Below are 13954 nucleotides of genomic sequence, written 5' to 3'. Positions count from 1 at the left end.
CAACATGGACACGGAGCATTTGATTTGTATTGTGGAATGTTGCCGTACGCAACCGATAACAAATACCCTGGGTACGGCTTGCCCGCGCAAAACACAGTTCGAAAGAGGTTATGGTAGCACACAGACCGTACAGACCGCCATCTGTTGCTACGACGTTCAAGTTATACCGTACACGTTCTTAAGTTCAGATTGAACGCCTTGATTAATAGGCAACTTCTCTGACATAAAAGCTGAAACTCGCTTCAAATCGCTGACTCACCAACAGTGACGTCATGACACATTTTGAAATGAACACCCAGTATATATATAGGGTTTCACATCTTCACACTGAAGTTCTCTCAGTAGAGTTTAATGGATTCCTTTTGTATCTTTTCTCCCTACCCAAATCATTGACTTAGAGTTTAAACCTGCTAGCTAACAAAAAAGGAAATTTTATAGGGAAAACAAAAAACTGTCCACACTTGTGGAGTAACAGTTAGTGCATCTGGCTGCGAAACCAGTGGCCTGGGTTCGATTCCCATTCGAGACAAGTTACCTGGTTGAGGTTTTCTCCAGGGTTTTCCCTCAACCCAATATGAGCAAATGCTGGGTAACTTTCGGTGCTGGACCCTGGACTCATTTCATTGAGATTATCACTTTCATCTCATTCAGATATTAAATAACCTGAGATGTTGATACAGCGTCGAAAATAACCTACTAAAAAAAAAACTGAGTATAAATTAACTCTGAAACCTCACCATCTGTACTCTAGATTTGGTCCTACAGTTTCAGAGTTTATTTATACTCAGTTTTTTGTTTCCCCTGTAAAATTTTCTTTCTGTTAACAGGTTTATACTCTAAGCCGACAAAATATGTTTTTTCTTTGATTTCTTCTTTAGTATTAATCAAATAATCATTACTGCATTTACAATTGCAACAAACATAGAACTGTTGTGGATCCATTATTTTTTTTTTAGTACGTTATTTTACAACGCTTTATCAACATCTTTGGTTATTTAACATCTGAATGAGATGAAGGTGATAATGCCGGTGAAATGAGTCCGGGGTCCAGCAACAAAAGTTACCCAGCATTTACTCATATTGGGTTGAGGGAAAACACCGGAAAAAAACCTCAACCAGGTAACTTGCCCCGACCGGGAATCGAACCCAGGCCACCTGGTTTCGTGGCCAGGCGCTGACCGTTACTCCACAGGTGTGGACGGATCCATTATTAGAACAGTGATGAAAGACGTGATAAAAGCTTTGACGTCATATAATATACTCAAAATCTTACATTTGATCAAAAATTTTATCATATTCTGTGGCACAGAAATTTGATAGTGTAATATAGGCCTCACCCTTCCCTGTATCATTAATGTACCTTCAAAATTGTATTAATACAAACAAACTAATAGTTAGTAATATAACAGCTTCAATGGCGTAAGACTAAGATATTTTTGCTTATACTTTGCTAGTACATGCCCTGAGGCTTACAGATTTCTCTGTCTCTCTCTCTCTCTCTTAGAAGTTCCTCGTATTTTCCCAGAGTTAAATGCTCCAAATGTCCCGTATTTGCACTCTGAAAACCTGGCAACTCTATGATGAAGTGACAATATGACAGATAAACTGCAACTCTTCTGATCTATAGCCATACATCGTACCAACTAAGATAATTTATGTCATAGTTTCGAAACGTAGATCACATTTTCATTTTTTAATCTATACTTTTTACTATTGCGATATTGTGACAACTCGTCGTACCTTCTTTTTCTCTTCAACAAGGAGCTCCTTTGTCTTCTTCCTCTTCTTATTGGTCTGTGTCATGTCTGCCTTGATTCCAACATGGCACTGGTTGATTTTGTTGAACTGCTCTGTTAGTGACTCTTTCCTATTCACCAAATCCTCCAAACTTCTACAAAAGTCACAAGACACATTCAGTATGAGGGATTAACCTAAAATTCTCCAATTCCATAAAATTCTCACGTGTATCTACAAATAAGCTTGCTCGTCAATAATACTGAGTGAAGTTTTACATCAACATACGTAAAGTACACATGTTACATACAACACAAATACCTAATCATTTAAAGCAGTGGTTCCCAACCTTTGGAGTGTCATGAACCCCTTGAAGTGCATATTTAATTTTGGTAGACCCTAAAATGTTTTGTATAATTAAGGCTGGTAATAGTATTTCACTCATTGAATCCTTATTAAATTGACAGTGATAGTAAATCTCAGTTTTAGTTTTTGAATATGATCTAAAAATATGAAAATACACAATTATTTTACGTTATATCATATCTATCATATGACTCGGTTAAGAGAGAAGTTTTATATAATATTCTTATTGAATTTGGTATTCCCAAGAAACTAGTTCGATTAATTAAAATGTGTCTTAGTGAAACTTACAGCAGAGTCCGTATAGGCCAGTTTCTATCTGATGCTTTTCCAATTCACTGCGGGCTAAAGCAGGGAGATGCACTTTTACTTTTTAACTTCGCTCTAAAACATGCTATTAGGAAAGTTCAGGATAACAGAGAGGGTTTGGAATCGAATGGGTTACATCAGCTTCTTGTCTATGCGGATGACGTGAATATGTTAGGAGAAAATCCACAAATGATTAGGGAAAACGCGGAAATTCTAGTTGAAGCAAGTAAAGCGATAGGGTTGGAAGTAAATCCCGAAAAGACTAAGTATATGATTATGTCTCGTGACCAGAATATTGTACGAAATGGAACTATAAAAATTGGAGATTTATCCTTCGAAGAGGTGGAAAAATTCAAATATCTTGGAGCAACAGTAACAAATATAAATGACACTGAAGAGGAAATTAAACACAGAATAAATATGGGAAATGCCTGTCATCATTCGGTTGAGAAGCTTTTGTCATCTAGTCTTCTGTCAAAGAATCTGAAAGTTAGAATTTATAAAACAGTTATATTACCGGTTGTTCTGTATGGTTGTGAAACTTGGACTCTCACTTTGAGAGAGGAACATAGGTTAAGGGTGTTTGAGAATAAGGTTCTTAGGAAAGTATTTGGGGCTAAGAGGGATGAAGTTACAGGAGAATGGAGAAAGTTACACAACACAGAACTGCACGCATTGTATTCTTCACCTGACATAATTAGGAACATAAAATCCAGACGTTTGAGATGGGCAGGACATGTAGCACGTATGGGTGAATCCAGAAATGCATATAGAGTGTTAGTTGGGAGGCCGGAGGGAAAAAGACCTTAGGGGAGACCGAGACGTAGATGGGAAGATAATATTAAAATGGATTTGAGGGAGGTGGGATATGATGGTAGAGACTGGATTAATCTTGCTCAGGATAGGGACCAATGGCGGGCTTATGTGAGGGCGGCAATGAACCTGCGGGTTCCTTAAAAGCCAGTAAGTATATCATGTCTATGCTGTGACAAATGAAGTCAGTTTTTTAGACTTTCTCTTGAGTCCTGAAAGTATAATATACTATATTATACTATGATATAAGATGTATAGTGAAACCTCTCATTTACGGACATCAAAGGAATGTAACAATCTGTCCGCATCTGGGAGTTGTCCTTTATTGCATTATGTATCCCTTCACGCTTTAAATGAAATGTATTACTGTAGTTTAATTCTAAATACAGTATATTGTACTACAGTAAATTCTTTGCACCTTTGAACTACAGTAGATAAGACCAAAAAAAGGAAAATACAGTACTGTGCCATGCAATTTTATTCTAGTTCTACAGTTATGCACTACTGTAGTTTACAGTTTTCAACTTAACTTTTATGTTCAGGTGCCATGTCTCTCGAAACAGAACAACTGATTCCACGATTGTGGAAACCTTGGACCCACAAATGCGTTAAATTTAATGATTTTGTTTATCCACCCACTTCCAGCTAACAAGGGGTAGCCGGCTGGGCTAGTGATAGGGTACTAGACCCTTATTGTCTTCTTTCATGTTAAGGAATTTCTGTACAGTTCTCAAAACTAAATTTTCCATTTTTGTAACACATTAGGTCTTGAAATCCAAGTTCTGTCCACAGTCAGGAGGTAAAGCAAGCTTTAGGACTGTGAATTTTTTTTTTTAAGTAGGTTATTTTACGACGCTTTATCAACATTTTGGTTATTTAGCGTCTGAATGAGATGAAGGTGATAATGCTGGTGAAATAAGTCTGGAGTCCAGCACCGAAATTTACCCAGCATCTGCTCAAATTGGGTTGAGGGAAAACCCCAGAAAAAACCTCAACCAGGTAACTTGTCCCGACCGGGAATCGAACCACAGACTGTGAAGTAGCTGTCTGTGTCCATGTTTGAGAGTGTCCGTAAACGAGAGTTAAATTTATCATTATTTCTACATTATTTCAGTTTGGACATAAAAATCTGTCCATATATGAGAAGTGTCCATATCTTGGGGGTGTCCGTAAAGGAGAGGTTTCACTGTATATGCAGAAACCCAAAATGTACTATGATATACCTGCATTTGTGCCCTAACTGTAACCTGCAGAATTTTTTTAGCACTCTCATGCCTGTGGCTTTTTTTTTAAGCGTAGAATTATATTAATCTTCAAAAATAAAACAACAATTTTCCCAGAACTCAGAAGGATAAGATTTTGAGTTGATGTCTTTCCTGTGAAAAATTAAACCAGTTTTTATACTTTCCATGGTCATCAGCGGAATGATTGAATTGGCTTTGTGAAGTCTGGCTCAATTGTAGAAACTCCAAGATGCAAACCTATCTCAACACTAAGTTTAATTCTATATTTCTTCTTCAGGAAGACGAGAGTACAAAATGTACTCCCACACAATATGCTGTTGCAAATTACAACAAGTATTGTATTGCAATTTGGGAAACATTGAGATATATGGGTGATGCATGCAACTGAGATTGCACGAGGGACATTGTAGGAAACACGATTTTCACGAAGAAACTGGAATCATTAGATAATTCTAACAATTCCTCTTCTTTTTTGACAGGTAAACCGTACTTTTTGGGGACATACGTGTATAATTTTTCATGTGTCATTTCATCTTATGCAAGATGAAAATTTTTACAGCCTATTTTGAATAGGCTGTCATTTCGTGTTATTATTTTCAAATAATACTAATAAATCTGTAGCCGAAATTTTTCTGGTAATTTTCGATTTTCCAAAAATAATTGGTCCTAACGTATATAATTAACCACCCTGAAACCGAAAATCACTTTTTTGAAATTTTTGTTTGTATGTCTGTCTGTCTGTATGTTTGTTACCTTTTCACGCGATAATGGCTGAACCGATTTCGATGAAAATTGGAATATAATTAACTTCGTTGTAACTTAGATTTTAGGCTATATGGCATTCAAAATACGTTATTTAAAAGGGGGGTTATAAGGGGGCCTGAATTAAATAAATCGAAATATCTCGCTTATTATTGATTTTTTGTGAAAAATGTTACTTAACAAAAGTGTCTTTAAAAATAATTTGCGATACGTTTTATTCCTTGAACAATTTTGATAGGACTGATATTTAATGAGATAAATGAGTTTTAAAATTAAAATAACTGCCATCTAAGGCCGCATAATGAAATAAAAAACAAATGTCTTCGTCTATAAGGGGCCTTGGACAGCAACAATCGAAAGCTATGAAAGATAGCCTACAGAGAATGTTTCTGTGTTTGTATGAAGTAATATCGGAAGCTAAATTAACCGATTTGTATAATTAATTATTATTTCACCATTGGAAAGTGTAGTTTCTCTAGATGGACATATTGCCATAATGTTATTACAGTAACTTCTGATATAATATAATGTAATGTAATGTAAAGTAAAGTAATATAATATAATATAATATAACATAATATAATATAATATAACATATGTAATGTAATATTATATAATATAATTTAAGTTATTTGAAGGGTTCAGTACCATAGTGGGCCAAATGCCATTTACTGAATACGTAGAAAACAACGGTTAAAATTAAGTTATTACCATAATTCAATGGAAACCTATAACAAGTAAAATAAAGTATACACATTAAATCTAAATGATGTCAATGTTCATTAAACTATGGTTGCATGTAATAAAAATTAGAAACATGTTAAAGGAATTGTCATTGCACCAATGAGTGGTCTCTGGACTAAAATGATCGCATTTTAATTATTTGGATGCAATTTAAATTAAGTAACATATTAAACGATTTATCCTTCTATCAAACACGAATGTTCCCTGGATCAAATGTCCTATTTTAATTATGTAATTAATTTATATTTATTTCTAACGGGTGCAGCGGAGCGCTCGGGTACGGCTAGTTTTCAAATAAAGATGCATTAATTTTAGTAAAAAAAAAAAGATAAGGGAATCTTGGTTCCAGGTTTAATGCTAAATTAATATGTAGATGACGCTCATTAAGGCTGGTTCACAATCAACCGGGAACAAGAACCAAAATGAAAACGAGAAGCAGAGGACGTGAATAAACCGAGAACGTAGACGACTATGCATATCGATATGCATGTCAATTACGATATGTAAAGTCGATATTACGCATTCTGATGTTATTTGTGTATAATTGACCAATGGTGTTCTCTCATGAGTACAAGGCAGCCAACATAAACACAGGTTAACGAACTTCGAAATTTCAACTGAAACATTTCAATAGGTATGGTACTATAAACATGCACATGCATCGTTATTATCAAAACCTATTTTAAGTCTACCATAACATAAAATAATTAGAGAAGAAACATTCGTAATAGAACAAAAATGAACACAACAGTAGTTATTGAATTGAAGCAAGAATATGTAGTGTGCAATACAACCAATACAGTAATAAAACATGATTCACTTACGATCGGTGTTCAAAGATGCAGCTATTGAAAGCCACGTATTCTCCTTCATTTTCTCATCTTTATACAAGGCGTGCCGCTTATCGTAAACGTGAGGATTTTCCTCAACACTCAATATTAGAATCTCATCAAATAAAACTTGCTCCATGATGCACAGCACAGAACAAAATAATGCATAGGTTATGCCACGGTCTTCTTGCTACAAAATATTCGACGACAAAATAGTTTTCAGATGGCAATAGAATGAATCTAGTGGGCTGTGATCGGAAATGTGTACGCCAAAATTGAAACTTGGCCAACTCTCCGTTCCCGATCCTGGGCTCCAGCAAGCCTTTTGTTAATTGTGAATCCTCACATTTAAATGTACACATTTTAACAATTTTACCGTTTTTGTTTTCGTTCCGATTCTCGTTTCCGGTTTATTGTGAACCAGCCTTAAGTCTTACTTTTTCAGTTTGCTATACGGGAAAGTTTCATGAATTTCTAGTTCCTTCATCAACATGTCTGCAACAGCTCCAATAACCTGCAGAGCCAGATCCGCCATTTTTAAAATGATCCGTTCAGCAATATGAGTGTGCTTGTATGAGCTGGCTCATACAAGTGTACTCGTATCATGTCAATGTGGCTTTAAAGACACGATTTTATTAAACTGCTCTGTTAATTTTCATAGATTGGAAGCTCTTACTTGGTACAGTCCTTGATGGCTTTACTCTTCTCTTCCCTTCGCTCACCGATCTCTTTCAGCTCTTGTCTTAGGCCACTACTGCTGTCTTCAATTGCTTGTCTTTTTCCTTCCAGCTCTTCTCTTCGAACCTCATTTTCATGTCTGTAATAACGATAACAAAATAATCAGTACACGTGTATCTATGTAATAATTTGTTTATACCTTATACCACAGATTCTCGGCAGCCAGGTAGCTCAATTGGTAGAGCAACTGGCCATGAACTGAAAGATCCTGGGTTCAATACTGGATAGTAGTGGGATTTTTCTCATTTACAAAATTTCCAGAGACCCAGGATTCAATCATCCTGCTTTAAAATTAAGTATCACTCAGCCTCCATACGTCCCAGGCGCCTTCATGGGATGTATAGAGGATACTTTTACCTTTATCACAGATTCTACTATTCACTGATATCAACAAGACTGTTATACTTAACATGAAACATTTTGGATAACATACATTGTAACAGTGATGGGCACTATCGAATGTTTTTCACTATAAAATACATGCCAGTAGCTGAAATTTACTAGCGAATGAATTAATGTTCAGTAAAGTTACAGTATTGACATAAATTAAGGCACATATTTGTGTCATTACACCATGCATTTGACTTTTATTTTAGTTTTATTAAAGTTAAAGAATTTTACTAATGGCAATATGATAACTAATTGCGGTTCGTTACAGACATTTGTAGGTTACAGTTTTCATTTCTGATTTTATTTAAGCCAAATGTTCTCTTTATAAGAGAATGACTCACAATACAGAGTTGATTCCAAAACTGAGAATCACGGTACATACATGTATCTCTGGCAGAGGACGTTACGGGTCTGTGCCATCTCGTTCTCCACCTTCAAATACACGACAGCCTCTTTCATTGGGCCCTCCAAGTCGTCTTTCTCCTTCTCCACGATCTTCACACGATTTAACTTTTCACTTCGTTCCTCATTCAACTGCTCCACACGTACCATTAGCTTCTCTAGAGGTTCCTGATTGAGAACAACACCATACAGTAAACAAATGCAGTCTAAAAAATAATTCCCAGACATTTTTGATACACTCCATAATTTTTGAAACAGTTAATCAGTTCAAATATCTTGGTGTTTTGATAGACAATTCTAATGACAGAAAATATGAAATACTTAACAGACTACATAATGCAAACAAAACTTTTTATGTTGTTCACAAATTATTATCTTCCCGTTTTTTAACCAGAAATTCAAATCATTTTGTACAAAACATTAACCCAACTGGTACCATTTATTATATGGATTGGAAACATGGAGATTAACTAAACAGGAGAAACACTAATTAATGGTTTTTGAAAACAAAGTGTTTAGGAAAATTTTTGGTCCAATTTTTGACCCAATTGAAAATAGTTGGAAAATTGGACAAAATAATAATATTCACAAACTTTATAATCAACCGTCAATTTTAGATGTACTACGGACCAGAATATTAAATTGGGCAGGACATGTTATACATTAGATTAGATTAGATTAGATTAGATTATTATACAAATACTATGGACATAGTCATAATAAAACAAACAGAGTGAATAAAATTATATTAAAAACATAAGTTATTAACGGAGGACTCAATACTATAAAAGGGATGATTAAACATCCAGCAATTTAAAACATTATTAAAAGTATTATACTTAACAGTGTGTGCAGACTTATGTAATCTATTAAACATAGATACTGCCATGGACATAAATTGTTTTTTAGTTGTTTCCAGTCTAACATTAGATTCAGTCAAGTGAAAATTGTATCTTGTATTGCAATTATGATGATCAGATCTGTGATAATAATTTGCTAAATTTTTCTTTACCTTCAGCAAAGAAGTGAAGATGTACAGATTAATAACAGTCAGAATAGCCTCATTTATGAATAGTGGCTTACAGTGCGCATCATAAGCAGAACCAGTTAAAATATGTAAGGCTTTTTTTTTTTTTTTTTTTTTTTTTTTGTAGAAGGAGAACATTAGATACACTAGAACTATTTCCCCACACAGAAATACCATAGGTTATTATACTATTGAAAAAGGCAAAATAAGCACTTCTTACACATGTTTTAGGCACCAGATTTCAATTTGCTTAATAAATAAATAACCCTTGAGAGCTTAGTACAAACAATCAACATGTGGGGCCCAGGATAATTTGGGATCCAGTACAATTCCTAAAAGTTTAGCAGATGGCTGAGAGTTGTAAATTGTGGAATCACTTAATGTAAGCAACACATGTTGTGTCTTAGTCTGAATTAAATAAAATCCATTAGCCTCAAACCAGGCAGCTGCTTCGTTAAAGGAATTGTCCATAACAAACTTTATATCAATTATGTCATCATTAGTATGATACAAAGTAGTATCATCAGCAAATACAATCGAGTTACTACATATGGTTGATTCCAGCCGTGCAAAATGAATATACATATATGAACACCTTTAACAACAAGGGGCCACTGGGAAGACCTCGAAATAGATGGAAAGATTAAATTCAGAAGGAATGCATAGAAATGGGAATTACCAACTGGGAGGAACTAGCAAAACACAGAACAGAGTGGAAGCGTTTTGTGAAATCTACATGGAGTCGACATAATGTCCTTTGATTCTTTGATTGACTGATCTTTTTCGAAATACCTCAAATTTTACCTTTTCTTTTAATCTATATTTTTTTTTAGTTCAAATTTTCATATGAAGAAGAGCACATGACAGACAATAACTAGTAAAAAAAAATTATGTTTCTATGTTTTATAGTTTCAGCACCAAGCGTATCAAACAGAGAAAAATTGACTTAAATTTCTAAGTCAACAATTTCTACTATTTTTAACATTCACGAAAACATTAAAAAAAAAACATTACTTCCCGATGGAATTCAAAGTTGAAATTACAGAACATTAATTTTGAAATGCCATTCTTCATTTTCACAACTAACATCCCACACATATAGGCCTAGTTTCACATACAATATCCATGCAACTAACCTTGTACCTGGTGGTACCAATGATGTCTTCCAAGAACTCCAGCATGCCTGACTCGTGCTCGCTGGGGGCTTTGGGCTTCATCATGGCAATCTGCTCCACCTCGCCCTGCAGGATCAGGAAGCGATTGTGATCCAGGTCAATCCCATGACCTCTCAGTAGTTTGGCCACTGCCTTGAACTGCACACGACGTTTGTTAACGGTGTAAAATGATGTGTTGTCCTTGAATGCCGTTCTAGCTATCACGAACTTGGAGTTTGGAACCACCTCGAAGTCATCACCACCAGACTTAAGAAACAAAGAATTAGGTCTAAATGAAAACCTGAAGAACACACACCTTCCTATACAGGGTGATTCATGACTAATGATCCACGCTTTACAAATCAGTTCTATGGATCATTTTGAGCATAAAACAACATAAATGAACATGGGTCCGATTATCAACCGTTAAAGAGTTACACCTGATTGAATCCTATGAAAGTAGCAGTGGTTCTCAGCAGAAAAAAGTGTTCTTCACTTAAAATGCGCAGAAATATTAATTAAAAATACTGTATTAATCATAAAATATGAATGACAATAGGGAGGAAATTAAACGCAGAATAAATATGGGTAATGTTTGTTATTATTCGGTTGAGAACCTTTTATCATCCAATCTGCTCTCAAATAAACTACAAGTTAGAATTTATAAAACAGTTATATATTACCAGTTGTTCTGTTGGTTGTGAAACTTGGACTTTCACTTTGAGAGAGGAACAGAGATTAAGGGTCTTTGAGAATAAGGTGCTTAGGAAAATATTTGGGGCTAAGAGAGATGAAGTTACAGGAGAATGGAGAAAGTTATACATTATACAATGCAGAACTGTACACATTCTATTCTTCACCTGACATAATTAGGAACATTAAATCCAGACGTCTGAGATGGGCAGGGCATGTAGCATGTATGGGCGAATCCAGAAATGCATATAGAGTGTTAGTTGGGAGACCGGAGGGAAAAAGACCTTTGGGGAGGCCGAGACGTAGATGGGAGGATAATATTGAAATGGATTTGAGGAAGGTGGGATATGATGATAGAGACTGGATTAATCTTGCTCAGGATAGGGACCGATGGCGGGCTTATGTGAGGGCAGCAATGAACCTGCGGGTTCCTTAAAAGCCAGTAAGTAAGTAAGTATTAATTATAAAATAAACATACCTCAGTTTAGAAGCAAATTTTCAAATATTACTTCTGAAAAAAATGGCATATATTATAATGTTGTTGTTGTTTTCTAATGCCAAGCGTTTGACAATGAAGTCTGTGCTTCAATGGCTGACCATGATAATATCTTTGAAAAATATTGGAGTGCAAGAGGTCAAATGCGTGTTAACATCGACCTATTTACAACACTGGATGTCCGACACTACAGACACTACATAGAAACAAAGGTACGTGTCAAAAATCTCAATTTGTCTATGCTGTATATCCGATAAAAGATTTTTATTTTCGTTTTTGGAAACTCACCTATTTAAATTAATGTGAAGTCAGCACTTGATAGGTTGCAAGAGTTTCTCTATACGTTGCCTTATGATTGACAGGCCAACACGTAAATCATCTTCTGGTGGTTGTTATTATTATTATTATTATTATTATTATTATTGTTATTAATAAAAACAAATAAGTGTGTCGCGATATCGTGGACGTTCAGTAATGTGTGTCGTCAGTCAAAAAAGGTTGGGAATCACTGGATTAGCTAATTGATCAACTTACTTTGTCTATAATCTGTTGGAAATGCACAGCAACAGTACAACTCTGGATGTTCTGATGCTGTGCTGAATTGTGTAACAGCACTGAAATCTTCTTTGAACGGATCTTGCTTGCTCGATAACCAAACACAAACAACATGGAATCGATCACGTTACTCTTGCCACTGCCATTGGGGCCGATAATTGATGTGAAGCACTGAAAAAAAAAGAACACATGTAAATGCAAAGGAAATACATAAGAATTCTAATTTAGTAACAATCAACCTGCCTGTACAAAACAGAGATTTAAAAATATTTCTTTAATCACATGTTCTATTTTCGTTGTCATTATGATTCACTTCATTTCATTTATTGTATTACATAAGTAGATCTTACATTGCCACTAAAGCTTTAAGATGTGGAACAAGTCATGAGTTACACAATTTTTTGGCAAGATGAAGTGAGGCTAAGGATTCGCCATAGATTACCTGACATTCACCTTGCGGTTGCGGAAAACCTCAGAAAAACCCAACCAGGTAATCAGCACAAGCGGGGATCGAACCCGCACCCGACAGACAAGCGCCTTAACCGACTGAGCCACGCCGGTGGCTGATTTAGGTCTTAGAAAAGTAAGAGAACAATCTACCGAACGACCAAATGTCAAATTAAATACGTAGGTTTACCTTATGAAATGGACCAAGAACTTGCTTGCCAGCATAACTTTTAAAGTTCTCGTTTTCTATGTGAGTAATTATAAGTCGTGGCCCTGTGTTTTCACTTGAACACACAGGTTTCGGTGGTGGAGGTATATAAATATCTTCTATCTTCAAACCCTCTTCATCCTCTGATACATCTTCTTCTTCACGTATTTCCGATACATCCAGAGGTCCATTTGTTTCCATTTGAACATTATTTTGTCTCCCTTCTTCTTCGTCATCATTAACACTCTTTCTTTTCGGTGGCATTTTAAACTACTAATATTGACATAGTAATATATTCGTTTAGGTTAGGTTTGATGTGTTATGGAATATAAACAGATTACTTACAGTTATTTTCTTAACAATTTCACTCACATAATTCGTATAACTTGAACCTGATTTTATATTAAACTATAACCATTTATTTTACGAACTACTATAATGCACCTCTTATAATTAAAATTTTTCATCCACAATCAATTTCCCTATAAACAAAATTGGCGGGATTAACATAAAAGTTCATTGCATCTGCATGTCAAAGTTCGAAACGTTGCTTTTGAAACGAGAAACAATTGAAAGTTGAAACGGACGAGTGTACTTACCATAAGATGGCTCTACAATCGATTTCTGGCAGCTTATTGGCCGGTCTGTCTATTTTCGTACATTGACACAGTAATGCCAACATGGCGACCTTGTTGTTATATGCGTGAAGAAACGTTTTTATAGTACTTAGTTTTGATAAGAATTTGGTTTCGTAGTCTTAATGACAAATATAGTGATTTTCATGGCACAAATCTTAAACATATTTATGAATATTTTCGATGATTAAATCGCATAAAACAAACTTATTTTTATGTTATTTTTATTGCATTATTGCTTTGCCGCTTTTTTCCTCTCCTAAGATTCCTTCCTGTCTTGCTGACGTGCTATACAAATCTGAAAATAGAAAGTAAACAAGACTCATGAATCCTTGATACCACAACTGGCAGAGGAGTGGCGGGCGCCTGAATCTGACAGTATATTTTGCTGCAGGCCACTTCTTGTTACT

At 35.3% G+C, this 13954-nt stretch overlaps 1 protein-coding gene across 1 annotated transcript in view; it reads right to left on the bottom strand.

Moving 5' to 3' along the window:
- Nucleotides 1–13511, bottom strand: part of glu (structural maintenance of chromosomes 4-like protein gluon) — a 53228-nt gene extending 39717 nt beyond the window's left edge. The window contains exons 1-6 of the mRNA XM_069816364.1: nucleotides 12892–13511; nucleotides 12234–12425; nucleotides 10493–10777; nucleotides 8310–8497; nucleotides 7476–7616; nucleotides 1741–1891 (exon numbers count right to left, since the gene is read on the bottom strand). Coding sequence (XP_069672465.1) covers nucleotides 1741–1891; nucleotides 7476–7616; nucleotides 8310–8497; nucleotides 10493–10777; nucleotides 12234–12425; nucleotides 12892–13173 — 1239 coding nt within the window. The 5' untranslated portion in view covers nucleotides 13174–13511. The remainder of the gene's footprint in view (nucleotides 1–1740; nucleotides 1892–7475; nucleotides 7617–8309; nucleotides 8498–10492; nucleotides 10778–12233; nucleotides 12426–12891) is intronic.
- Between the last annotated feature and the right edge of the window lie 443 nt (nucleotides 13512–13954).

The sequence above is a fragment of the Periplaneta americana genome, chromosome 17 (assembly GCF_040183065.1).
Source record: "Periplaneta americana isolate PAMFEO1 chromosome 17, P.americana_PAMFEO1_priV1, whole genome shotgun sequence".
NCBI lineage: Eukaryota > Metazoa > Arthropoda > Insecta > Blattodea > Blattidae > Periplaneta > Periplaneta americana.
The sequence above is the reverse complement of the archived record's forward strand: the minus strand, read 5'-3'. Positions and strand labels throughout refer to the sequence as shown.